General features: G+C 46.5%; 2 protein-coding genes across 3 annotated transcripts in view; both read left to right on the top strand.

The window, feature by feature from the left end:
• Nucleotides 1-2,852: 2,852 nt before the first annotated feature.
• Nucleotides 2,853-16,630, top strand: LOC311368803 (uncharacterized protein KIAA0232-like). Of its 2 annotated transcripts, none has more exons than XM_084487571.1 (8): nt 2,853-3,120; nt 5,353-5,983; nt 6,680-6,820; nt 9,247-9,316; nt 9,425-9,509; nt 9,611-12,989; nt 13,164-13,272; nt 13,535-16,630. In XM_084487571.1, the coding sequence occupies exons 2-8, from the start codon at nt 5,738-5,740 to the stop codon at nt 13,549-13,551; spliced, it is 4,047 nt and encodes a 1,348-aa protein (XP_084343697.1). In that variant the 5' UTR covers nt 2,853-3,120; nt 5,353-5,737; the 3' UTR covers nt 13,552-16,630. The 2 variants fall into 2 exon arrangements, with proteins under 2 accessions (XP_084343697.1, XP_084343696.1); XM_084487570.1 differs by having other exon boundaries at nt 2,853-3,116.
• Nucleotides 16,631-17,284: 654 nt separating this feature from the next.
• The window catches only part of LOC311368684 (TBC1 domain family member 14-like), a 23,692-nt gene continuing 15,858 nt past the window's right edge, over nt 17,285-25,118 (top strand). Inside the window, exons 1-3 of the mRNA XM_084487479.1 lie at nt 17,285-17,909; nt 20,856-21,681; nt 22,043-22,088. Coding sequence (XP_084343605.1) covers nt 17,861-17,909; nt 20,856-21,681; nt 22,043-22,088 — 921 coding nt within the window. The 5' untranslated portion in view covers nt 17,285-17,860. The remainder of the gene's footprint in view (nt 17,910-20,855; nt 21,682-22,042; nt 22,089-25,118) is intronic.

Genomic DNA, 25,118 nt, shown 5'->3' on the forward strand with positions numbered 1-25,118 from the left:
GGTTAGGTTTGGTGTGCCATTTTGTGGGGGTCATCTGGGGACATGAATGTGTCTTAGAACAATGACTGGGCAAAAAAGAAAAACGTGTTATCATGATGATTTTTACTCTCTTCATCAGGATATGATTATGAAAAGAAAGGCTTTTATAGACAGTCCCAACAGTCTCACGACTCACACCTCCAGCATCGACTACTTTTTTCCTTTATTTTGTTGTTTCAAATCATGTACAGTATTATTTAGTATTCTCACCTATGTTTCATTTTAAGGGCACACCATATCCTGAACTAATCAAGTCTTGTGAACTGGGTGTTAAAATGAGTCGTAAACATATTGAAGGACTAAATACCATTACCACTTAAAGATGATACATTAGAGAAGTGGTTCTGTATGAGAAACGATCATGTGAAATTATCGCCCAGCCCAGAGGGGGACAACACACACACACACACACACACACACACACACACACACACACACACTGCTATTGATTGCCTGCCCTATCTACTACATGAATGCATGTGCACGTGCACTTCCACACACACATGCATGCATGTGATCAAGCACACAAGTCGATACAAACCACAAGGGGCGGTAAACATGTTGTGAAACTCCAGCACGCCAGGAATTTGGTGGTTGGTCTAGACGGTGTTTCCAGATATCTGTTTACACATCCATGCTGAAAAACCACCAGCTGCAGATAATTAAGGAAAAACGCGAGACGTGCTTCCTAGTAGTGCAGTAGTGTCTCTGAGAGAGGAGGAAAGAACTTCCCCTTTCTTCTCCCTACTTCATGTCTTCTCTACTTCCTGTGGTATGGACTCGATGTCCAATCATTTGCTCAGACGTCAGCCACGTACAGTTTGAAGTGAGGACACAGAGTGGCAAGTAAATAAAATTATTATTTCCAAATACTCCTGCTCAGGTTTATGTATCATTTGAATCACCTTAAAGCTTTACTTCCCACCGTCTCACCTGATCTGTAAATATAATGGAGGCTTTAATACAAAGAGCCATAGCACAAGTGCATACATTCTTTGCATGGCTAGCTGATATACTATATTTCAATAGTATAGTAGACAGGATAGAAGTAGTTAGGGTGGATGAATCAATACAGTCATCACAAAAATACAACAACACAGATCCACGTATCAGATATCAAACACAAACTTAGCTAAAGTATCAGTATCCTATCAGCATGGAGGAAACATCCACAACCACAAACATCATATCAGACAAATTCACTGTTTGTGCTTTGTTGAAGTCTCTTTTTATAGAAAAGATAGAAGATTGTTAAAGTCTGTAATGGATAAATAGTAATATAAGTATGATATATCACCACATGTGCTTTAGCAGTAATCCAAACTAACTAACGTTGTGTTGACCCTGTTTGGTAAAAAAAAGCAGTAAATCGGTTTATTGCTGGTTAATACTGTTAGAATTTGTATGCAATAGAATGCACATCGGCAGTAGAAAAGTGGCACTGCTGTGAATCTACTCCGCTCTCGCCCAACGCTTGGGGATCAAGCGCCGGGCAGCGAGTGAGGTAGTCCAGGGAGAGAGGATTACAAAGAGATCTCCTCTAACACGACCATCTGCTCTCAGACTGACTTTCATTTTAATGCCAGTGATCATCTGCTGGGCAGATATACACGAGGAGGAGGAGGAGGGGGAGGAGGAGGAGGGGGAGGAGGGGGAGGAGGAGGGGGAGGCGGCGGTGACGCCGGCCGGGGATTTCTCTTTTTTTTTATAGATCCCACAGACCCTCGTCAATGACGACGGGCGGGTTGTGTGAGGTGACAAGCCCAATGTGGGTTGTTTGAATGGGAAAGGGAAAAAAATGACGAAAGAAATGAGTTTCTCCCTATCCCGCACACAAACACAAACACACACGCACATAATTAGCTGCGGCAGTACAACAGCATGGAGATGAGGGGATGAGGGGGTGTGGGTGCTCGCGACCAGATGGACAATAGCTCTTGACTCGACTTATTCTCAGAGGTCATGACCCCTTGAGGCCCACAGGACAAATGAAGTGTGCCACACCACGAGTGGGGAGGGGGCTGGGTTTGTTTGTGTGTGTGTGTGTGTGTGTGTGTGGGAGGGGGGGGGGGGGGGGGGGGGGGGGTCGGGTTCTCAGGGGCCAGGTGCTCCTGCTAAATAAAAAGACAAAAAGGGTCGACCTACCCCCAACCACCACCACCCCGCCCACCACCACGTTAACATAATGTGTGTTCTCTACTGGCGGGATAAATATGAAAGAAAGTGTGATATAGACAGTGAAGGTGATGGCTTTGTGGAGAAGAAAGGGGAAATTATTTAATCTAAATTAGTTAATAAATACATTAATAAATGACTAGCCTACAGTTGATTCGACGACAGTCGATAATGGCCCAGTTTGTTCTCATTTTATTATGTTTGTGTGTGTGTGTGTGTGTGTGTGTGTGTGTGTGTGTGTGTGTGTGTGTGCCATGATATGATTATATGAAATAGTGTTAGATCTAATTTTAATTCACTTTAAACGTAAATATTGTTTTTCAGGACACTCGTTCTGCAGGCTGCCCACAGAATGCAGTGCACATTTTTTATTACTGACTACAAACTACTGTAGAAATAATTGATTGGATTGAATTGGATTGACTTTGCTTGGATGGCACATGACATAATGTTAAATCCGGCCCGACTCTCCTACATTAAGATTTTATTTAAAGGTGACCCCGAATGGCCAATAAGTACTATTTACGCTTCTGATGCAATAGCTAGCGGAAGAATATAAAACCAACTGGAGGCAGGACGGCAGAGGTTTGCCTTGTTGCCTGGATACGGACGAGGTGGGAGGCGCGCTAAGATAAACCCCCTTTCGGAGCGAGTGAAACCGAAGTCAACCGGACGACATGTTGGCCCAGGCCGCTGCTACGGCGCACACGGAGTAACTCTTCCGACCGGAGCCGGAATGGCGGTCAGTTTCCTCGACGGCGTCGAATGAAAACAGCGCCATTCGTGTCGGCGTCCATGATACGTGATGTTACTGCAGCGGATTCCGGAGCTCGAGCTCGGAACGGCAGCGGGAGAGAAGTAACCGCTCCCCCTGCTCCGCGTTTACTTCAACCGACGGCACGGTAGGTAGGTGGTGGTGGTGGTGGGGGGCGGGGGACGAACCGGCAACCGGCAACCGGCAACCGATGTGTGTCGTTTAAATGTCACGTTTTGCGGCCTCGTTCGGCGATCGAGTGTGTGGTGGGGGATCGGGTTGTTTTGTGGACGGTACGGCGCCACAGTGTTGAAGGGGGTGTGGGGTGGGGGGGGGGGGGGGAGGAATGACAGTCCCCGGCGGTAGTTCGCCCGGGCAGCCGCTCCTCCTCCTCCTCCTCCCCGGTTAGTCACAACAACAACTGCTGCTGCTGGCCGACGGAGTGGATCAACGAGCGGCTCCTCGTTGAGCCAGCCGCCGGGCCTTTCCCCCTTGCTTTAATACCGCGGTGGTGGTGGTGTCTCCGTCCGTAGTTGAAATGTTAAGTTACACGTTCGCGATATCTCGCCACAGTTTAAAGGGGAAGTGTGTGTGTGTGTGTGTGTGTGTGTGTGTGTGTGTGTGTGTGTGTGTGTGTGTGTGTGTGTGTGTGTGTGTGTGTGTGTGTGTGTGTGTGTGTGTGTGCGCCGCCGCCCCCCCCCCCCCCCCCCTCAATAGCGAAAGCTTCACCTGCTCTCGCGCACTATCTACGCCACCGCGGACGAGCATTGTAGTTTAAAAAAGAAACCCCCGGTGGTACGAGTTGGTGTCCACGGTCGGAGTGGTCCCTCGTGGGTTTTTTTTGGCGGTTCGTAACCCTAGCCGACCGTAGCTAAGGAAGGCCAACTGTCACAGAGTAGCAGCGTGTGGACGGCTACGCTCTGGGAGAAGTTGGCCAACTTGACGTTAGCACACTGGTTAGCCAAAGGTTGGCTATCCGGCTAACCCTTGCTACCCCCTCCCCGCCCCCCAAAACCTACTGCCCCCACCCCCACTCCACCCCGACGTGGATGACGGCTCGGGATGGATTCACCCGCGTCCACGTTTCTTATTCATAGGGTTATTCATAGGGTTATCGGTCTGCACATTACCGGTTATAAGTTGACGTAGCATTAGCGGCTAATGGCAGACCGCTAATCCCAACCGTCGTAACACGGTGCTTGGGAAATGCGTTGGGGTGCAAAGTCTCGCGATACGTCGTGGACGAGCAGCTGACTGGACGTGAGCTCGAAGTAGCTGTCAGACCGACCGGTGATCTCTGTATCTATGCCTTCTTGTCATTGCCAATGACGGGCAAAGCAGCTGATTCAACCCGGCTATAGTCAGCCATGTCTAGCAGACATTATCTCGTTATTTATGTAATCTGGTTTGGGTTAGACAACTCTTTTTGTGTACACCGTTTATCGTGTCAACTGGCCGGGTAGGCCTAGCTCAGGTCTCTTTAAGCACAGCGGTACCTTAGCTTTTAGACGACTATATCGGGCAGTGCATAGAATGCGACCGTTGAGTGACGGACGGGCCAGCCAATCATATCGGCCCAGCCTCCATTTGCTCCTCACCCCGTTTCTATAATCCGCTGCTGGCAAATGAAACGCATGCATTTGACAGCAAGCGTCTGTTTGACTGCCTATTGCTTAGTCAGTAGTTTAACTCACTCGAGGTCTCCAATACTGTACACAGACATGAGCACGGTCGAAACCTTGGTCTTCGAATGCAAGAGTTTACATTGATATGTCTTAACTTGAATGGACTACCCAAAGGCCAATGAAAAAGCCTTGCTGGTTAAATGTTTAAGTACTTTTACTTGTGGCGACCTCCTCATCTACATTCAATCTACATTGAAGTGTAAGCAGACAGCAGTTTGATAACATTCTTGTTGCATGTACTGCATGTACTGTAGTTCTGAGTTGGAATTGGCTGCCGGTTGGCCATCATTCTGTACCAATGAGCTACTATGAAACAGAGCCCTACTGTGTCTGTCTGCTTATAATGCATGATGACACAAGCCTACATTTGTTTTATATTTTCATGTTATTATCATCACTGAACAGTTGGAAGTGCCTCTACGCTGAGGCCATTGCGGTCTGAAAGCAAATACACACTTACACACATACAAGTGTAAGTGTGTGTTTTATACACTAACGCAAGATAAAAACATTCATAAGATGTTTTTCTTTTACCTCTGGATTTATATTTCTAATCGTAATACCTGGAAATATGAAAGACCAGCACCACTTTTTTGACAACGTTTTGAATGAGGCCTCTGTCTTGATAACCTGGTTAGGAGACTTTTTATTTATGTTTTTAATAAAACTAACGCCTCCTTTTAATTCCTTCACTTCCAGTTGTGCCCGTGAAGTAAGACTTGGCTCTAAGATGGATCCTTGCGACTGAGAGGCAAACACACCGTTGTGTTCTGCACAGCAGCTGATGCCTCCAATCAGCACAAGCCATGCCTGACGAGTAAAGTCTCCGGTTTGCTCAAAGCAATAAAAAAACAACAACTCAAAGAAAGGAAGTACAACAAGAAAAAAACCACAACATCCTACATGTCACCCCATGTAGTCCCCCTCTGGTGCGTCCTGCCGAAGTGACCCCCCCCCCCCTCCCCCTCCTCCCCTGCACACTCACCCAGCCCTTCCTCCCAACCCCTCCACCCCGCCACCACTCCGCAGTACCCAGCCGTCGCCATGCCACTCCAGCTGAGGATGACCAACACCTGAGATCTCCATGCGTCCCGTTAGCACCGATTCCGACGGTCCCGCTCCCCCCCAAGGCCTCTCACGCCCCCGTCCCTTCCCTCCGGTGGGCCCCCCGCTGCCCGGCTCCGACATGTCCCTGCGCCAGTCGCTGGGGCCGGTCCAGAGCTGGCTGGGCCAGGAGCTGGAGAAGTGTGGCATCGACGCCGTCATCTACACCCGCTACGTCCTCAGCCTCCTCCTGCACGACAGCTACGACTATGACCTGCAGGACCAGGTACGCACCAGGCGTCACGCCGTTTGTTTGTTCTTAATCCTTATGAATAGAATATGATTCATCCTAAGAAGTTTAACCTGGTCGTCGACTCATCGTCACAAGTTAGTTATTTTACTATGTATAGGACCTTTGGCCTGATGTAAGAATTTCCTCATACAAGGTGACCGGGTTTTACAGTACTGTCCATTTGATAAAACAACACCTGACTTAATTCAAGTAGTTTCACATGGTAGTAAACCCTCATTTGTTACAGCAGCTGCCATATATTCGCCACTTTCTTTTTATTTATCACTTCTATATTTCTTAACTCGATGACCTTTGCCGTGTCGTAAGAATCTAACCCTTTGACCTATTCGTAGTCATTAAACATGGTGTTCAGCCCCTTACTCGTCATCAAAGCAGATTTGTTAAAGGTCCCATGACATGCCACCGGGTGTGGTGTGATTAGCCATTACAAGCCGTTTTGAAAATCTGTCTGTTATGACATCACAGGTGGGCGTGTCCACCACCATGGGACCATCATGGGACCTTTAGGTTTACAGTTATTCACAGTTGTCTGTTTCCCAGTGACTTTTTGTACAGTTTCTGTACACTATTTATTTGTAAGGGTACTACAAACTCAACACAATACGAAGCAGACGTATTGAATGATCTGAATGTTGTTGTCTGGCTCAGTGTGTTCCCTCTCCCCACCAGGAGAACGACATCTTCCTGGGCTGGGAGAAGGGCGCCGGCAAGAAGTGGGGCAAGAGCAAGAGGAAGGGAGGGACGGACCTGAGTCTGGAGGAGATCAAGAAGCAAGCCGCCGTACAGTGTCTGCGTTCTGCCTCTGATGAGGTCAGCCCCCAAGCTATTTATTGATTAGATATGGATTCAATATTCATTGATTTTCAAGGCATCACATGGCCGCTCCCATCGGTTACTGTAAAGAGAAAAAAGGTCAAACACTTTTTTTCTAAGCTAACTTTTTTTAATGGTCAACTTTGCAAGTATCATTGTCCATTGCATTATATAACTGTGATACAGTCTTTGCTTTGTATGGAATTTATACAATGTTAAACAAAAGGCTGAAGCTAGTCCTGTGGCTTTCTGCAGTAGATGGACACATCTTAGTATTACTCTTATTTTAAATAATCTATTTTTATCTATCTACTTGATACATGATTATCATGTTGATTGCATTGGTTTTGGTATTGCACTGGGCTTCTTTTTTGTTTGTATGCAGTCACAGACACATAACCCTATGCACTGGTTCTGATGGCATTTGTAAAGTTTTTCCCTCCATACTGACAAGGTTATGCTAAGGTCAAAAGTATACTTTGTATGAATCCAACAAGGAACGGAAAAGAAAAATCACTGTAGTCCACCACCTTGTATTCTATGTAATCAAACTGTAAGCAGGTGCAACCAGGAGTCAAACCAGGTAGTCATTGTCTAATTATTGTGTCCAATGGCCCTGTCCCCCATATTAAAAACAAGTCAACACAGGGGATTTCCCTACATGCTACTCTGAGGACGGTCAGTAGCAAGGAGAGAGAGAGAGACGACATGGTGTGTGTGTGTGTGTGTGTGTGCGTGTGTGTGTGTGTGTAGAGGAAGCGGGTGGGGGGGGAGGGTCTGAGAGGCAGTGGGACAGAGTGAGCGCTCCTCTCTACGGTACTCTGCGGTCTATTTTTTAACCAGCACGCGCTGCACGGGATTGCAGCAGCAGAGAGCAGCAGAGCCGCTTGGCGTCAGCTGATCGGCATTAGCACAATGTTACAGGAGGGAGCGCAGCAGCAGCAGCACAGGGCAGAGAACTTTCCCTCTGTTCCGTTAGCCCGGTGACATGGTAAGCAACGGACCCCCGAATGGTGAACGGGAAATGCTTGTGCTGGGAAGTTGTGGCAGCATTAGTTCCAGTGGTGGTTCTGGTTTTGACTCAAAACTATGGGCTCTGACAGAGAGCTGAGCATGTGTCTGCCTTAGTTCCTGGTAACCAAGTTTAGTTTACGTGGAAAGATTGTGTTCCGCTTACGTTTGTTAAAGAGAGTACTTGGTACTTATGGATGCACATATGTTTATGAAGATGTCCCATTATGCTTAGGTTTTAGACTGGTTCTAATAGCTGAATTTGACAAAGTGACAGATTGGAAATTGCTTAATGTTTCACAACTGAGCAGGCCTGACTTGACTAAGCAAGCGTTTCATGTGTTGTTGACTAAGTAAAGTAAAGTGATTCAATCATTTATAAAAGCATTAAAGAAGCTATCGCGGAAACATCCTGCCTGAGCTCAATATTGTTTGTAATTCATAGTGAGTGGTGAGTTGCATTTTCTTATGATGCCAAGGAGGGCTGTTTTGATTTGTCATCGTCTATGTCGATGGAGTAAATGTGTCGCTATTTATTGTTGTTACAATTGGAATATTGGTATAACTATTGGATCTTCATATAAATACATTTCTTTAAGCACACTGAAGCTAAACTACCATAAGATGTGTGTACATTATGTCTAACTTGGGACACAAAAAAGCAGCATCAAAACAAGGGTCCCGTCATTGAAGCAGAAAGTCTCCTCCTCAACCTTTACCTGAAACAGGTTTGTTTAGCAGGAGCGAGGCAACAGGAAGTAAACAGACCCTGGGGCATGCATGCTTTCCCAGTGTTTATTCCGGAATGTTACTTAACACAAGAATGCCTTGGCATAAGGTCAGATTCAGGACACATGTTTGGTAAATCGGAACAATACGTTTAGCTAACCTGAGCAACAGGACCAGCGCTTTGTGACATTTGTCAGTCCATTGGCCACCGTTACATTTGCAGTTTGCAGCACGATAAGCACTAAATCACCTCAGCTTTATGATGTGCTGTCATTGTTTCCCTAACAAAGTAGCCTTGTGGAATATGTTTTAAAAATAACTGATCTGTGAAATGGAAAACATCATCCTATGGAATATGATCAATAATGTATTTTGAGAATGGTCTACATAGGAGTGGTTCTGTGTTCTGCATGTTTAGGTTGAGGACCTGCAGGGCAGTATTCATGCACACAATTTTCACTTTCACTTCATCATAAGACTTTAAGGAAAGGTTTGGGGTCTTACAAATACTATTATTTTTTATTTTTTATTAGTTGATTTGTTATAATCTACACTGGAGTTTGGATGCCAGCTGTTGGTGATTGCTTGGCTTTAAATAATGAATTTGCTTATTATTCAAAATCAACCTCCATTTGACATTGACCAAATTAACACTATTTCATGGTTGTTGTTGTTATTCACAGAATTCTGGAATTGAGAGCCTGGTTGAAGAGCTTTGCTCCAAGCTTAAGGACATCCAGAACCAACAGAAAGGTTTGGTTAAATCTTATTTGCATTCATTTCATCTCCATTCTTGAATAGCAGCAGTGAGTGAAAGTGTAATTCCTCTTGAATGCAACTTGAACATAAATGTCTTCACAGAAGCAAAACAGATCAGAAAGAAATCGGATGGTTCCCAGTCTCCTGAACGAGCAGAGTCCCCCTCTTCAAAGGACCAGGTGGAAATGTAAGCTGCTGGATGTTCACTGTGTATCTCTAAAATATCCATGCTTTTTCCAATACCTTCCTTTTTTTAATAATGTCTTTATTTCTTTGTTGTGGCATCAGGTATTATGAAGCCTTCCCTCCTTTGTCTGAGAAACCTGTTTGTCTGCAAGAGATCATGACGGTGTGGAACAAGGCTAAGGCCTGCGCCTACTTGAGTTCTTCCTCCTCTGCAGCCCCACAGACCAGCACGGACACCTCTTCTCCAAAAGATTGTAACAGCGAGGGAGAGGTTGCTAAAGAGAGGAGCCTGGAGCCGGGTGCTACCACCATCACCATCGAGAAAGCGCAGCAGCGTCAAAACAAGGAGAAGGAAAACCGATACCACGGGAGCACAGCGGCCGAGGAAAGACCTGCCGTTCACACGAAGAGGCCCATGAGGCACCGAGCAGAGGGGAAGCATCGTCCCCGCTCCTGGTCCTCTGGCTCTAGCGAGGCAGGCTCAAGCTCCAGTGGGAACCAAGGTGACTCCAAATCATCCAGCAACAAAGCAGTCAGAACCAGGCACAAGTCCAGAGAGGCGGGGAAGGCTAAGAGAGGGCGCAACAGCGGACAGCTAAAGTTGACCACAAAGGTCAACGAAAGAGGGGAACGAAGGAATGCAGGAGGCAGCGTCGGAGGCAGTGTCGGAGGTGGGCCAGTCAAACAACCACAGCTTTACAGAAAGGGGAAGAGGGCGATGAAGGAGAACCGCAAAGATCCAAGCTGGGCGGAGGCGAAAGAGTTTGCCCTCGAGGCCGGCAACAAAAAAGAGTATATGGAGGAGCCCCTTTGGTACACCGAGCCCATCACAGAGTATTTTGTACCTCTCAGCAGCAAACACAGCAAGCTGGAGACAAAGTACCGAAGCAAAGCTGAATCCATGGAAAGCTTTGCCCTGTCCACTGACAGGGAGAGGCTCGCTGAGGGCAGCCAGGGAATCTGCATCGCCAATGAGAGCTACCAGCGGGCCTACTTGGCGGCGGGCTCCTTCGTAGACGGCCACTTTGTGGAGGGGCCGGACGGAGTGGAAGACGAAGCAGACGACCTCGCCGGAAACTCTTGCTGCCCTCAGCCAGAGGACGGTGGAGATTTAGATGACAAGCATCTGTCCGAATTTACTGACTTCTATGAAGTTGACATATACCAATCCATATTGGATACGAGTGCCTCAGACTCCATACAAGAGAGTCGGATCCTCAACATGATTCGACAAAAAAGCAAAGAGCAAAGAGACATTGAGGCAGAATGTTGTTTAGTATTAGATGGCCTTGAGCTGAGAGGGGAAAGTGCAATAAGGGCAGAATCGCAGAAGGAATCAGAGTCTGTCGGATTCCTAATGCAGGATCTCGACCACATGGCTCAAATCTGGGGGAGCTACTCTCCTTCCAGTTCCGAGGATGTAGAGGGGGAGAGCTTTGTAGATACTCCCATCCTGCTGTCGCCCCTGCTGGACAGCGTGTCCTTCACCCTGAGCATGCTGAACCCAGAGATGCCCCGTCTTCCTGAAGCCCCCGGGGAGCCACCTGCACCCAACTCCTCCTGTTTCTCGCTCTTTGAGCTGCAGTACGATAGCCCCACCGTCCCCTTCCCCTGCGACTCACTCGCCGTCGGTCACGAAAACAACACAGATTCAAGTAGCTGTCTCGACCCACATTCTAATAAACAGTCTCGTTTGCTAATATGGACCAAAAATAGTGCCTTTGACGAAACGGAACAGAACTGTTCCAACCTTTCGACGCGAACGTGTAGTCCATGGTCGCACTCTGAGGAGACGCGTTCGGACAACGAGCAAGGGAACTTACAAATGGAGGATCCCGCTCAGATTGGCAACGAAGAAATTAACTGTATTATCGCCCCAATTTCTGGTACCTACCTAGAGGAGGAAATCCTAGAGTTTTTGCAGGAGGATACCGGTCGAAAGTGTGAGGAGAGCAACATTAGCACACCGTTGAGTCAAACATTCACCAAGAAATCTAAATTGGAGTCAATATGTGGCATAGCTTTGGAGGAGGACGATAGCAGGCAGTACAACAGTGGCATATATTCTGACAGCACAAACCAACAGAGTGATGATTACAGCTCAGGGATAATTAAGGACATTTGGACAGCTATTGGAGAAGGCGATCCTTTGGCGTCTCAGCAAGGAGTAGAGAAGCCAACCCAAGGCATGCTTTTGGACAGCCCGAGCGGTTACTGCGGCAGCTGTCTCGAGGTCCAGGCAAAAGTGAGTCCAATTCAGGGCCCAGCGGAGAAGGCGGTGCAGCGATCTGAGTATCACCTGTGGGAGGGCAAAAATGAAGAGCAGGTCTGCCTGGTCAAGAATAAGCTTCCTAAGGCCGATGGTGCCGGGGACTACATGACTCCGTCCAAGCCCTGGGACATGACCTCTGACAAGGAGAGCACGTCGTTCATTCTAGGAGGTGTGTACGGAGAGCTGAAAACGTTGAGCGGAGACAAGAACTGGGCGGTGGTACCGCCTGGTGAAGCCCAGGGCAGCCTGCTGCAGTGTGCTGCGGCAGCAGCTTCGGCCTCCGGCTCGGACATGGTGACTGTATCTGGCGCAGACGTGTTCATGAATGCCAGCAGCCGCTTTGCGCCTGGGCACAGGCCCCTGTGGAGGCCCCTGGTGTCATTTGGGCAGGGTGACCACCAGGCCATCAGGGGAGGAGGCGAAGAGGGATTGAACAAGGGGTTTTCTTTCATCTTCCATGAAGATTTACTTGGGTCGTATGGAGGCTTCAGCAGCAAGGAGCAAGACCTAGAATACCCGTTTGCATCCATCAGCCTGACCAATCCCTTCTCCCAGGTCCTTCATGTCGAGTGTTCCTTCGAGCCTGAGGACATGGCTTCTTTTAGCCCGGGGTTCAAACCCAAGTCGATACTCTGCTCAGATTCTGAGAGCGAAGCCCTACAACCGCGGATATACGGCATCAACCGGACGCAGTACAGGGCCATCCGCATATCCCCGAGGACCCACTTCCGGCCGATATCTGCCTCGGACCTGTCTCCCGCCGGGGGTAGCGACTCGGAGGCAGAGTCCGAAAAAGAAGAGATAAGCTTTCCTGACCCACCACCGGTGGATGTCTTCGAAGACCCCCAGGCGGACCTCAAACCTCTGGAAGAGGACGCAGAGTGTGAGGGCCCTTTCTATGGAAAGTCGGAACTGGAATCTGGGAAGTTCCTGCCCAGATTAAAGAAATCGGGCATGGAGAAGAGTGCCCAGACCTCTCTGGATTCTCAGGAGGGCTCCGGCACCCTCCTGCCCATCGCCGAGCAAGAAGTCTGCCTCGACTGCAAGAAGGCGGCAGCTTCGTCGATCGCGAGTGAAAGTGTCGACGTCCCACTCGTCCCACTCAGCCCCCACAAGGAGGCTCCTTGTGGGGAAAAAGATTCCTGCTTATGTGCATTGGCAGATCAAGTGCATGGGATGGCCTACGACCTCGTCAAAGATAAAGCAGAGGTAAGAAGCCTCAGACAATCAGAGTAACACATTTTTATTTTTATATTTAAGACTTCTAAAAAGGGTTACCATACACATTTGAATGACCAGTGCTCACTGCTTTTATGATCTTATTTCCGCATTCAAAGTGCTGTGAACATTTGGCTAACTCTGTATTTCTCGGGGTCCTTTTAGTTCCCCCTGTTGAACATAAGTGGACAGGGAGGAACAAGCACCCAGCAGGATGACTGCTGGTGGCAAAACACGCTCTGCTCCCCTCTTTTCCCTGGATCTCAATGTACAGGTACTGACACATGACATGTGTATTCACTTAACGTTCTGTTACATTTCTTAATTCAAACTTGATATCACAAAAAACGGATTGTCGATGTATACAATGCTCGTCCAATTTAGGATTTCTGGAGTGCCATTTATCCCTCCATAATGAGATTATATTGGTCTTCTTGGACTGTTTGCTACAGTCTAAACCCATTTAACAGACACATTGGTACATTGGTTTAAATTCCTTTGCGGTTATAAGACTGTGCTCTTTGCTCATTCAACAGGGAGCAGCAACATTTGAATACTCCGGTTTTACAGGGGACGCCTGTTGTAAGAGAGGAAGGGTCTTCCTCGCTGGTGACTGGACCTCCACCAGCCAGAGACGTGGGGAGGGGGGGACTCATTTGAACGCCTCACTGAAGGCTCATGTTCTAAAGAGACCGCCCCCCTCCCCACTTCACACACCAACCTAATCCTGCTGATTTACTTTTTATGTTAAACCTTGTGTAATCAACAATCAGATCGACAAAAATATATATATACATACAAAAAGCGAACAAAAATGGGAAAAAAAAAAAAAAAACAAGTGTTCATGTCTTTGCGCCATGTGCAGTCATGGCGAAATGTTTTAGTTGAATCTTATTTCTCATTGTACTTTGGTCCCAAGACTTACATTTAGGTATAAGGGGGGAGGGGGGTACGAAAGCAAACATGCCGTTCTGCCCTGGTCACTTCTTCACCTTTTTTTTTTTTTTTATTTATTTTGTTGCTTTTGAGCTTAGGATACTGCTTCGGTGGTGTCCGGCTGGATGTGCATGTGTTTGTCTCAAATAGTCTCACTCCTTGTTTCTAAACGTGACCTATAGGGACCTAACCGATGGCGGTTTAACAACGTGTAAACAGCCCCCCCACACCCCCATTAAAAACGAGTGCTAATGCATCATTTAATTTTGTAACCCCAGCCTCTGTTCAGAAAGTCTACATCAAAGATGGATGTTGGGGGATGGGGGGGGGGGGGTAGTTTTTGAGTTCTTTGAGAAATAAATAGCTTGGATGCCTTTCTGAATGAAGTAGTGTGTGGGAGTTTTGTTTTACTTTTTTTTTTTATCTGAATGCCCCCCCCCCCCCCCCCCAAGCGTGCAAAATTGTTCTGCAATGTCAAGTCAGTTCTTTTTTTGTAATGCGACTGTCCACAACACCACAGGGAGTCAGTCAGTTAGTTTCCTTTCCTTTCCGGGATTATAAAGAAAAGTCTGGATATATATATATATATTGATATCTATAGATATATAGATATCTATATCAATATAGATATAATAATTTATATACCTATATCTTGTTCTATATCTATATATCTAGATATAGATATATATCTTGATGAGATGGTATAGCCAGATTTTGCGCAGTCCAGACAGAATGCTTTAATATCGGTATCGATAGTTTTATGAAGGGGGGGAAAAAAACAACACATTTTTGGCTGTTCTTTGAATTGCTTTACAATGTTTTTTTTTTTTTGTTTTTTTTCTGTTTCAAGATTACTTTTAACCTCGCTTCCTCGCCAGGTCTGTAACCGATACTGAAACACAGGCGTGTGAAGAAGCTTCCCTTGTGCAAAGTTTAACACATTTAACAAAGTTTAGCGTTTTCCCTTGTCAGTAAAACTCCAGCTAAAAAAAAAGTATATATATACAATTTTGAATGGTAGAAACAAAGAAAAAAAGACAATACAGAAAGATACTAGATACAAATGCTTTATTCTTTATTGAAGTGTTTTTTTTTCCTCAATTTTATTTTTGGTTCATAATATTGTTCAAATATCCAGCAGTGTCACTGTGTGTGCGCGTGTGTCTGTACGTTTGCATTGAGCTTATAACACTAGATGGTGTGCTCAGACTTTATCTCAGAGAACAGAGTGTATGCAAAACATACATTTTTCAAAATGCAAATAATTTGTTTTCCCCAATTAGTTCACCACATGTATTTCATAAAAGCCCTAAAATGGGTGGTTGGATTGATACTTTTTGTGGCCTGTGCATTGGAAATTAAATTGAGTTAATGCACCTGCAAATATTTGCTTTTATTATTTTTATTTTGTGCATGTGTTTTAGGCTCTGCGGTGGATTACAGTTTCTGCTCTCCCTGTTTAATTGTTGAAGGGATTTGGGAGAAACTCTCGCGCTGCACTCTACCTATTTGAAGCACAGATTACGAGAAAACCCAAACCATCATTGCATTGTTTGTAGTGGCCGAACCGTGCGACCATATACCTTCTGTGTGACCTGTGTAATGAACTGATGCAGGTCAAGGTCCACACCGCTGTGGGCGTGGCTTTACATACGGCTTCTCTGATAGGTCATCTTGAGTTCAATGCAGAGTCATGCATTCATCGAATGAATACATGCCCCCAGCAACATGTATTTTATTTTTGTTCACTGTTGGGTTGACCGTAGACGTCTAGTGGCAAGGACTCTGAATTCAGGGGATTGCTTTATTTTGATTCTCTTGACAGTCATTAAACTCAGGAAATTGTTTCAAAAAGGCAAACAACACAAATTGCACTCACGTCAGCGAGTGTGTAAGAGGAAACAAAAGGATTTTAGAGCGGATTAGTGATACTTCCAACTAGTTGACTGTCAAAAAGGTAATGCTTCAATGCTAGGTTTTTAGGGGCAACCAAGCCACCGTAGGTTAGGTAAGCAATGTGGGGGGTATTCCCAGGACCCTCAGTCCTATGCAATACCTTTGCGCATGTAAACTTTAACATTTAGGATATGGAGAATTCGTATCACTTAATTTTGCATGTAAATTACTTTTTTGAGTGAGGGACGGCTGAAATGACTGCGCATTTTGTCTTAAAAAAAAACAAATAAAAGCAGCATGCAACATTACACTCCCATCTATTTATGTTGGATTTAGGTTTTTAGAAGAAAAAAATTGAAAAGCAATTAAAAACATGACTGTCCATGAGAGTGAGTGTGTGTGTGTGTGTGTGCGCGTGGGTGTGTGTTTATTTGTCTGTAGAAAAAGTTAAGTCACAAAAAAGCACTTACCTTGGGCATTGGAAATCAGTGCATCCTTTATTAATTATATTATTCCATTGCTGGGTTGCTTCAAAACAAATAAACGAAACATGTTTGATTGGAGAATGCATTCGGAACAACGTGGGTATGATTGCACTGTGGGGCTGGAACAAATCCAGCGCTTACAACATCTTTATTTTCATTCCCAAACATTCATGCCCTTCAACTTCTACTACACTCTTCCATATTCTCCCCCAACCTCATCAGTCCCAAAGTAGATGTGTTGTTCGGATTTCATGATCATACCAAGTAAAAATGATTTGGTTTCATTGTGGAGTGTCTTTTACATCTAAATAAACAAATAAACCAGCCTATTTTGAAGGTGTTTTTTTATTATATGGTATCCTCTTAAATATGCTTTGAGGAAATGAGACATTGCGACCACTCTCGTTACGGCACTAGAGGGCAGGGTGGTGTCACCTTATATGAATATATACACCTTGTATTATTTCCACTGTTAGAATTCATATTTTATTTATTGCAGTAATACCTTCTCTATTACATATTCGTCATATGTGATATATACACATTTGCTTTGTTCTAGACATTTTTATGAAAATATTTCGCAGTTTTGACCCAAACCTGTCCAACGGCAGGTGCAATGTGATAATCCTTAATAATTACTGATACTCATTAATTTCTGTGTGTAAAATAGCCTAGGTACTAATCTTTTACCAAGCATCTTTCTTTTCTTGCGAAATTAAATATGGGGCCATACAAATGACCCAGTATGGTGAAAGCCACAGCCATCACTGTAGCAATAAAAACCCTCGTCACACCAAATTCACACAATCTTGAATCAACGGGTGTAGCTGAAATGACGAGGCGGAATACTCGATTATTTCTACCTGCGGGCAGCGTTGCCAGATTGGGCCAGATTTCCCGCCCAATCTGGCAACACTACCTGCGGATAATAACCAGAACCATAGAGGGACCGACAGGTGTATCCGTCGCCTGCGTTGCCGCCCTCGGCTCGTCACGCTGCACTCCCTCCCTAACTTTGTTTTAAAATGGCGGCGGCTGGAGCACCGAGACAGGTAGGGTCTGGTGGGGATGGACAACACACAATTCAACTCACGACAACAAGTGACGTTTAATAACCAACACCGAAGCTCAACCGGGTCTAGGAGTCGTAGCCGCAACGGCATAACGCGCGGAACGGCGGCGGTACGCAAAAGTGAGACTCTAAACGACCGAATGATTCACTGTTTGTCTCCACTTGAGGAAGCGGTCGGCGGACAAGTGTAGCCACAGCTGGCGGCGTTTCACATCAGCAATCATGCCTGGCTTGTTTGAAGCCTGATATTGTTGTGTTTTTTTTTACCTCATGTGGTGGAGCGTCACGCCTTCTCCTTCTTCACACACACACACACACACACACACACACACACACACACACATCCACTACGTGGTACAGCTGCCGCGATAAGGCGCCACGGGAGCAGCAGCGGTGAAGGCGGACTGATCGGCGGCGCGTCGTCATGAGCCGACCCGGCGCGTCAGCGGCAGCCCACCTGTAGCACCCCCGGCATGGCGCACACGACGGAGGGTACCAAGGACCCGCAGGAGAGCCCGAGTGGTAGGACATGATGACACTCCCGTTGTAGCGACAATACGATATAGACCATACACAATGATTTTAAACAGTTGTTACAGGCGTTTTTGGTTTTATCCAAAGCGAACGAGAAGACCAATGAGAGCTCGCTGTTTAGAACATGGACTTGAAACATGGACTTGGTACTTGATTCGGCGAACATTTACTTTTGCTAATGGGTTGCATTTTTATATGAATACTAAAAATGCTGATGCTTAGACACCAAATCGACTTCATCTGTGCCATTTCAAAAAACTGTTACTGTACATAGAGGAACTGCACATTTTAAAGTGTGTTTAAATGCTTCCTGTTCCGTCACTGTTTGTTTATGGTAAGATGGGCTCGATTGTGCGTGTGCGCGCTTCCTGTTCCATCGTGCGTGCGTGCGTGTGTGTGTGTCTGTGTGTGCGAATATACTTTATGTTGCGTATCTATGAGTTAATGATTTTCAACCCCTATACCTAAGTCTACCTGTTGATGAAATAGCGTAATGATAAATATTGAAACAGGTTATATGTGTGGCTTTGTCTCCTGAGGCAACAGCACTGCAGGGGTTTTTATGTTACATTACCTCATCTAGTCATTAAGCAGACCTTTTTATGCAAAGCCGGGCTGAGCACACACATACACTCTCTGTCCAACTTGTCAGTTGCTGTGTCCAGTTGCCAGGACTACTGAAAGCGGTTCAATTCCCAAATCATAACAAGTCGAGTGCTTGCGAGGACGTCTCTGATTTAAATAAAATAATCATTTGAGTGTCAAACTCGTCTGTGGCTGGGCCAGGGTCCGGCTGTTGAGACAGACAGGGGTGAGGGGCTTGTGGATATCCAGAGCTCATGGCCGCAAAACCACATGACCTGCTCATAAGCAAGGCATCAGCTGTCTTTACCTAATGAGCTGCTCCTGGTTGTGTTGTCGTCTACTCTGGCCAGTCCCGGTTCTCTCCCCTTAACAAGAACACTTGCTTTGAGTGCCCTTAGCTGCAAGTCAGCTCCCGAGCTGGCTAGCGTTCAAGGCTTGATTTTTCTTTCTTTTTTTTCTTTTCTTTTTTTAAGAGAAAAACAGCACTCCCCCTTGCTCCCTTAAGTATTGGGACCCCCTACCCCTTCGCGGGAATGTGCAAAATCTAGGGTTAGGGCTAAAATCTAGGGGAAGGGGGAGAATTGGGACAGGGCCCAAGTCTCCTTTAGATAAAAGCATTTCAGCTCTACATGACCTACTAGTTAATAGATTGAGTCTCTTAACAGTTTTACCCACCGCGGCGCTCTAAGACGTCCACCTCCAGCCGCTGTGTTTTGTTTGGATCCAGGGCACCGTCATGTGGCTCTGCCATCTGAATCTGATGCCTCGCTCGTCAGGGTTCCGGTTACACCCTGCTCCCCCTCCCACCCCCGTCCCCTCCACTGATGCTGGGAGATTGTCTTACACTGGAAAAAAACAACAATGTCTGTCCGCCTAGGGGGTAAACGCACATCGGTCGGATGTCACCAGCAAGGGTCAGCACACTTGGGAGTTGATGTGTGTGTGTGTTTGAGTGCAGGTGTGTCAGGCCTAGGCAATATGGCTGAAAGACCTATCACGATATAACTTACTAACTAACTAAGATCATATTGATCGATATCAATCAACTATTGATACTTTTAATGACCTAAAAAAGACTTTAAAAATTACCATGCTGGATTGAAATACTTCTGTTTAACACTTAATATGACCTTCCACTGTTCTTCATTGATAAATACTCCAATGTCGATACAATAATGAAAACCACTCAAATTTTGTAAATATGTATGGAATTGTGTTTGTGTAACAAACCCAGCTGCTAGATTTGGTGGTCCAGTCTCTTATCGATATATATTGAACATGTTTTATGTTGATATTGATCAAAAGTCCATCACAATATGATAATTTATTGTTTTATTGCCCAGGCCTAGTCAGCACACTTGGGAGTTGATGTGTGTGTTTGAGTGTAGGTGTTTGTGTGTTTGTGTTTGATGATAGAGGGGAATTCCTACAAAAACAAATGGTACTTTATATTTAAGGGTTAGGGTTAGGGTTAGCCCAGCCAGATATTTCGTCCATACATCAGGGTCGACGCTCTCATTTAGGAAAGGGTCAATTTGTGCATCAGCTAATCGAATGGCTAATCAGCAGATGGCAGCCCTTTTTAACATCGGAAATTCTCAAAAAACGTTAATCAACAATTTGTGCAAAGTCAAGGAACCACATTGGATATTGTGCATATCGGATACAATTATAATTTAATATTTGCATTTCTTCTTCTCTCGTAACTACCTGCTAACAGGTAGAGCGTCCTTTCTGTTTGCTAGGTCCCGTGGATGAGTGACAGTTTGAAATACACCAGGGCCGTAGCGTACGGTCGCCTCATCAAGAGAGAAAATAAGAGTGGGAGGAATGCAAAGCGCTCGAACCAAGCAGTCTTACTAGTACACTGGGAAATCCTTCATTATGTCTGGGGGTGGGGGAGGGCAGCCCTGTAATACTGCTTAGAATTCCTAAAATTCTGTGAGCCAGACCGGCTCTGCTCTCTCTGACGCTAATATGAGGGATCCATCAACAGAGACGTGTGACTCATTCATTAAGTGTTTTCTGCAACCTGTGGGTAATTCTAATATTAACACTGAGTGTTCATACTACTCGTTGTGTTTAAAGAAACATTTTTGGTGTTTTTATTTCACTTCTGTGCATATTCCACCCAGAACCTTTTCTCTTTTGTAGTTTTTGCCGTATTCATAGTTAGGATTTGGGATTTTAGGTTTTTCTGTCATTACTGAAAAAGGATATCGCTTTTGGAGAAGCCATTGTAATCGTAGTTAATGTCTCACCAAGCAAACCCACGTGCTCACAGCAATGTGACCTGTACAACAAAGTTGTTTATCAATTTACTCATTAGCCTCTTGCTCCTCGTCTCAGGTGTTTCCGGTGCCACCATCATGGAGAACGGCTCTGCGCTTAAGGACCGTCACCATGACGACCCCCAGCGCCACCACAACCACCACCACCACCACCCGTGCCCCCCTGGGACGGACGCCAGCCCCTGCAGCAGCAGCCGCTCCCTGCCCAGCTACCAGCCCTCCCCCTCCTCCGTGCCTCCCTCCCCTACCCCCGTCTACTACAGCAGCCCGCGGCGCCAGAGCCTGGCCGACCCGGACCCCGGCGGGGACCGCCACAGCCTGGCCTCCCAGGACTCGGGGCTGCCCACCCTGGAGGTCAGCCACCCGGAGGCCCACGCGTGGCCCGGCGGCCCGCTCCCCCCCTTCCCCTTCCCCGCCACCGCCGCCGACGACTCCCCCGCCACGCTGCCCCTCCACCCGCCCTCCAACGGCGTGGTGCGCAAGTCGTCCACGTTCCCCCGTGGTTGCTACGACAACGCGGCGGTGGCGGCGTCGCGGGCGGGGCGCGTGGGCGGGCCGCCCAGCGACGGCGTGTCGGTGTGCAGCGCGTCCAGCATGAGCACGGAGCGCTCCGTCTCCAACGACGACGCGCTGGACTTTGTGGTCGCCTCCGACTCCAGCGTCATCGTCGCCCTGGAGACGGACGAGAGCTGCGGCATTCGCCACGACGACGGGATGGGCGGCGGCGGCGGTGCGGGCGGCAGCAGCAGTCAGTTCTCGGAGGTGTCGCTGTCCTCCCTGGGTGACTCGCCCAGGGACGGCTGGAGCCCCAGCCCGGGGTCAGGGTTCACGCTGGGAGAACCCAGGCAGACCCGACTCGCCCCGCTAGCCAACTTCTTTGCCAGGTAAGGATGCTGTGTGTCTGTCTGTCTGTCTGTCATTTTAAAAGATTCATTAACTTGAAATAAATTGTTCAATGTTTTTATTGCATAAAGGTGGCCTTTTTTATTTTTCTACCGCCAGCGCCTCAACGTCTCCTTCCTCACGAACCAACCCTTCGTACTCCTCCTACAGTATATCCAAAAGCTCTACCTTCTAATAACACGACGCTAATTAGTGATATACTCCAGTTAGGATTGTATTTTTCCATCATCTACAATAGTGCATTTCTTCACATGCTCTTGAATAGCACTAGTTCTGTTCAGTGCAATTTTAATATAAACTTTGTGTTCAAACCCCCTTTTTCAGTTTTTGGATCATTTGAAGTACCCCCCCCATGCGTTCACAGCAGCGCGTCTTCATCCGACCCCAAGTGGGTCGTGTTTCCATTGAGCGCTTTCACACCGGCGCCACCACACAGCCGCCCTATAACTACCGGCACGCGTCACAGCGACGTTCACCACCACTCATAACGTTAAACATCGAACAAGACCTAATCGGCGCTGCGCGACGCGGTGCTCCGTGGCTCGTCTGTGGAGCAGCCCGCTTCACATTAAAGCTCTGCTGCTGTAACCGACTCGTACTCACACCGGGAGTGGATCGAAAGCCACTCACCTCCTCCACAAAGCACTTACGTGATATAGCAGCTTTGCTTTTTTTTTTAAGCGTTATTCCAATAAAACATATTTTAAGCAAATGGTCCGCTTCGGAAATGAAATGTGTTCGTCGAGCCTTATTTTAAAAAGGTTTCACGATGGAGCAGCGCCACTATTACATAATTTGGGGGGGAACCCCATTGCCTTGCTTGGTTTAGCTTTAACTGGGCTTATGTCGTCCGTCACTGATCCGTTGCTCAATGTTGCTGCAACACCCTATTGGGCAACACCCTTCCGTTAATGTTGGTGTTCTGGGTACAAGCACCTCTTGCACAGACAGCACCACGCAGGGCTTCTTGCTCCGGGACAGCGACAGAGGTAGACCGCTACACTAGCCTACCCCTCACCTACCATGATGCTGCATAGCAATGCTAAAATGCGACCTGGATGTGACTTTATATCTTGGTGTCCATTGCATCTTCTGGAGGAGGTGGTATTCCAGGTGCTTTCATTATGGTGACTCACTTTCTGGGCCTTTTCTATGGATTTTTCTTTTGCTGATTCCTTGTGTTCGGATCAGGCCATGACTCAAGAAAACCGCGGCCAAACACGACCAACGATACAAACCAACGATATTCACAAGATGTGCTTGGAGACGTCTCTCAGAGAAGTGTAGGATAGGATGCATATGAATGGAATGTGACTAGGTGGGTGGGTCTGAGGGTGAGCCTGCCTCCTCGCTTTGAGTTTGAGCCCTGCCTCTCTCTGCCAGCTATAAAGGACTATTAATGTCTTGGCAGTGGTCTGTAATTCTGTCAAACTGCTTCTTGAAATTTGGCGACAGATCTGTTGCCGACAGACAATGTAATGTAGCAGACATACATGTAATGTAGCAGACATAACTCGTATAGGTTAGAGCTAGGTTAGGCAATATATTCAGAAGAATTTGTTTTCATATTGGTTAAAATTCTCTTGTCATCCCGACAATAATCAAAATATTAATTTCTACGAAAAAATAAAATAAATTGTATCTGTGGCGGTCAAAGGCCAGTAATTAGCACGTCCAATCAATTCATTTGGCTCAAATTAAATGGATGGCCAACCTAGCTACCTACTCAGCTGCCTAGGTGCTTTCTGCCCGTGGACTCTCCTCACCAGAGTCTTCCGTAAGGCTAGACAGACCTGTTGCTAAAGCTAGTGAGGTAGTGTTTTGGGGGCGTTGCTTTGGAGGCCGGCATGAAGGGAAGGTGGGATTTTATTAGAATAGAAAATCAAGTTTACTCTGGCTGATTCCTCCACAGTGCCCACCCTAGCTTAAGTACAAGGCAAAGCATGTCAAATCCTCTTGACATGGTTAAGCACAATGTCACTCAAGCGCATAATGTGACCCCATGCTCACAATGTGACACAAGCCTTCTCAAAGCAAACTTCATGATTCTTCAACCTGCACTCTTTTTTCTGATGTTCCTGTTGAGGGAGACTTGGTTGGACCCAATAAAAAAAGACTGACTGAGTTATCATGCAAAAGGTAAAGAAACAAGTTGTATCTCTGTATGAATCCTTTCCACAATGTTAGAATATAATCTGAGTCAGACAGCGGCGAAAACAAGCACTTTTATTGGACATAAATCAACTATTGCCCCAAATGATTACATCAAAGACCATTTCTTTAGGCCGATTTAAGACATTTTAGTCTGCATTAGTCCCTTAGAACAAAAATGACAAGTATGAAATAGGCTCACGGTTAACAAAGCTTTCCTTGAGGAGGATGGGGTCCAGACATTTGCCACAGCCCCTAGAGTCAGCCAAGATGTTTCAAACCAGTTTGATATTATCAGGCCCAACTCACGTGATGTAGGGGGGACTGGGACTCAAACCGGAGATGACGGTAGCAACAGCCAATGGGGAGGAAAGAAACGGCCTGTTCCACTCAACAGAGGATTCCGACATCTGTATTAAAATGTTGTCAATCAGACATAAATCCACGATTCTCCTCCCTTTTTGTCTAACATGTAAAAACGTGGGTGTCTATAAATCCGGCAGCTATTGTACAAATTCAGACCTCATTCCAGTCTACATGAGTGGACGCCTTTCCTATGAGTTTTTGGCGTGTTTTCAGTGACGGTGTGGATAATTGGACTGTAGAGTGTTCATGTCTTTACCCCCACATGTTCCCACACGCCTAGTGTGACCCTGGCCACCGCCCCCCCCCCCCCCCCGATGGCAAGGCTGGTCGTTTAAGGCCGTAGTGTGTACCGCCACGGAGCTCCGCCCACTGTGTGTGTGTGTGTGTGTGTGTGTGTGTGTGTGTGTGTGTGTGTGTGTGTGTGTGTGTGTGTGTGTGTGTGTGTGTGTTGTGTGTGTGTGTGTGTGTGTGTGTGTGTGTGTGTGTGTGTGTGTGTGTGTGTCCTCCCTCCACTACTTGTACACATTCCCACCGACGCAACTCTGCCTCCCTGCCCGCCTGTAAGGGGGACACACACACACACACACACACACACACACACACATCTATCTATCTATCTATCTATCTATCTATCTATCTATCTATCTATCTATCTATCTATCTATCTATCTATCTATCTATCTATCTATCTATCTATCTATCTATCTATCTATCTATCTATCTATCTATCTATCTATCTATCTATCTATCTATCTCTCTCTCTCTCTCTCTCACTCTCGTCTCTCTCTCTCTCTCTCTCTCTCTCTCTCTCTCTCTCTCTCTTCTCTCTCTCTCCTCTCTCTCTCTCTCTCTCTCTCTTCTCTCTCTCTCTCTCTCTCTCTCTCTCTCTCTCTCTCTCCTC

Source organism: Micromesistius poutassou (genome assembly GCF_964030765.1).
Source record: "Micromesistius poutassou genome assembly, chromosome: 23".
Classification (NCBI taxonomy): Eukaryota; Metazoa; Chordata; class Actinopteri; order Gadiformes; family Gadidae; genus Micromesistius; species Micromesistius poutassou.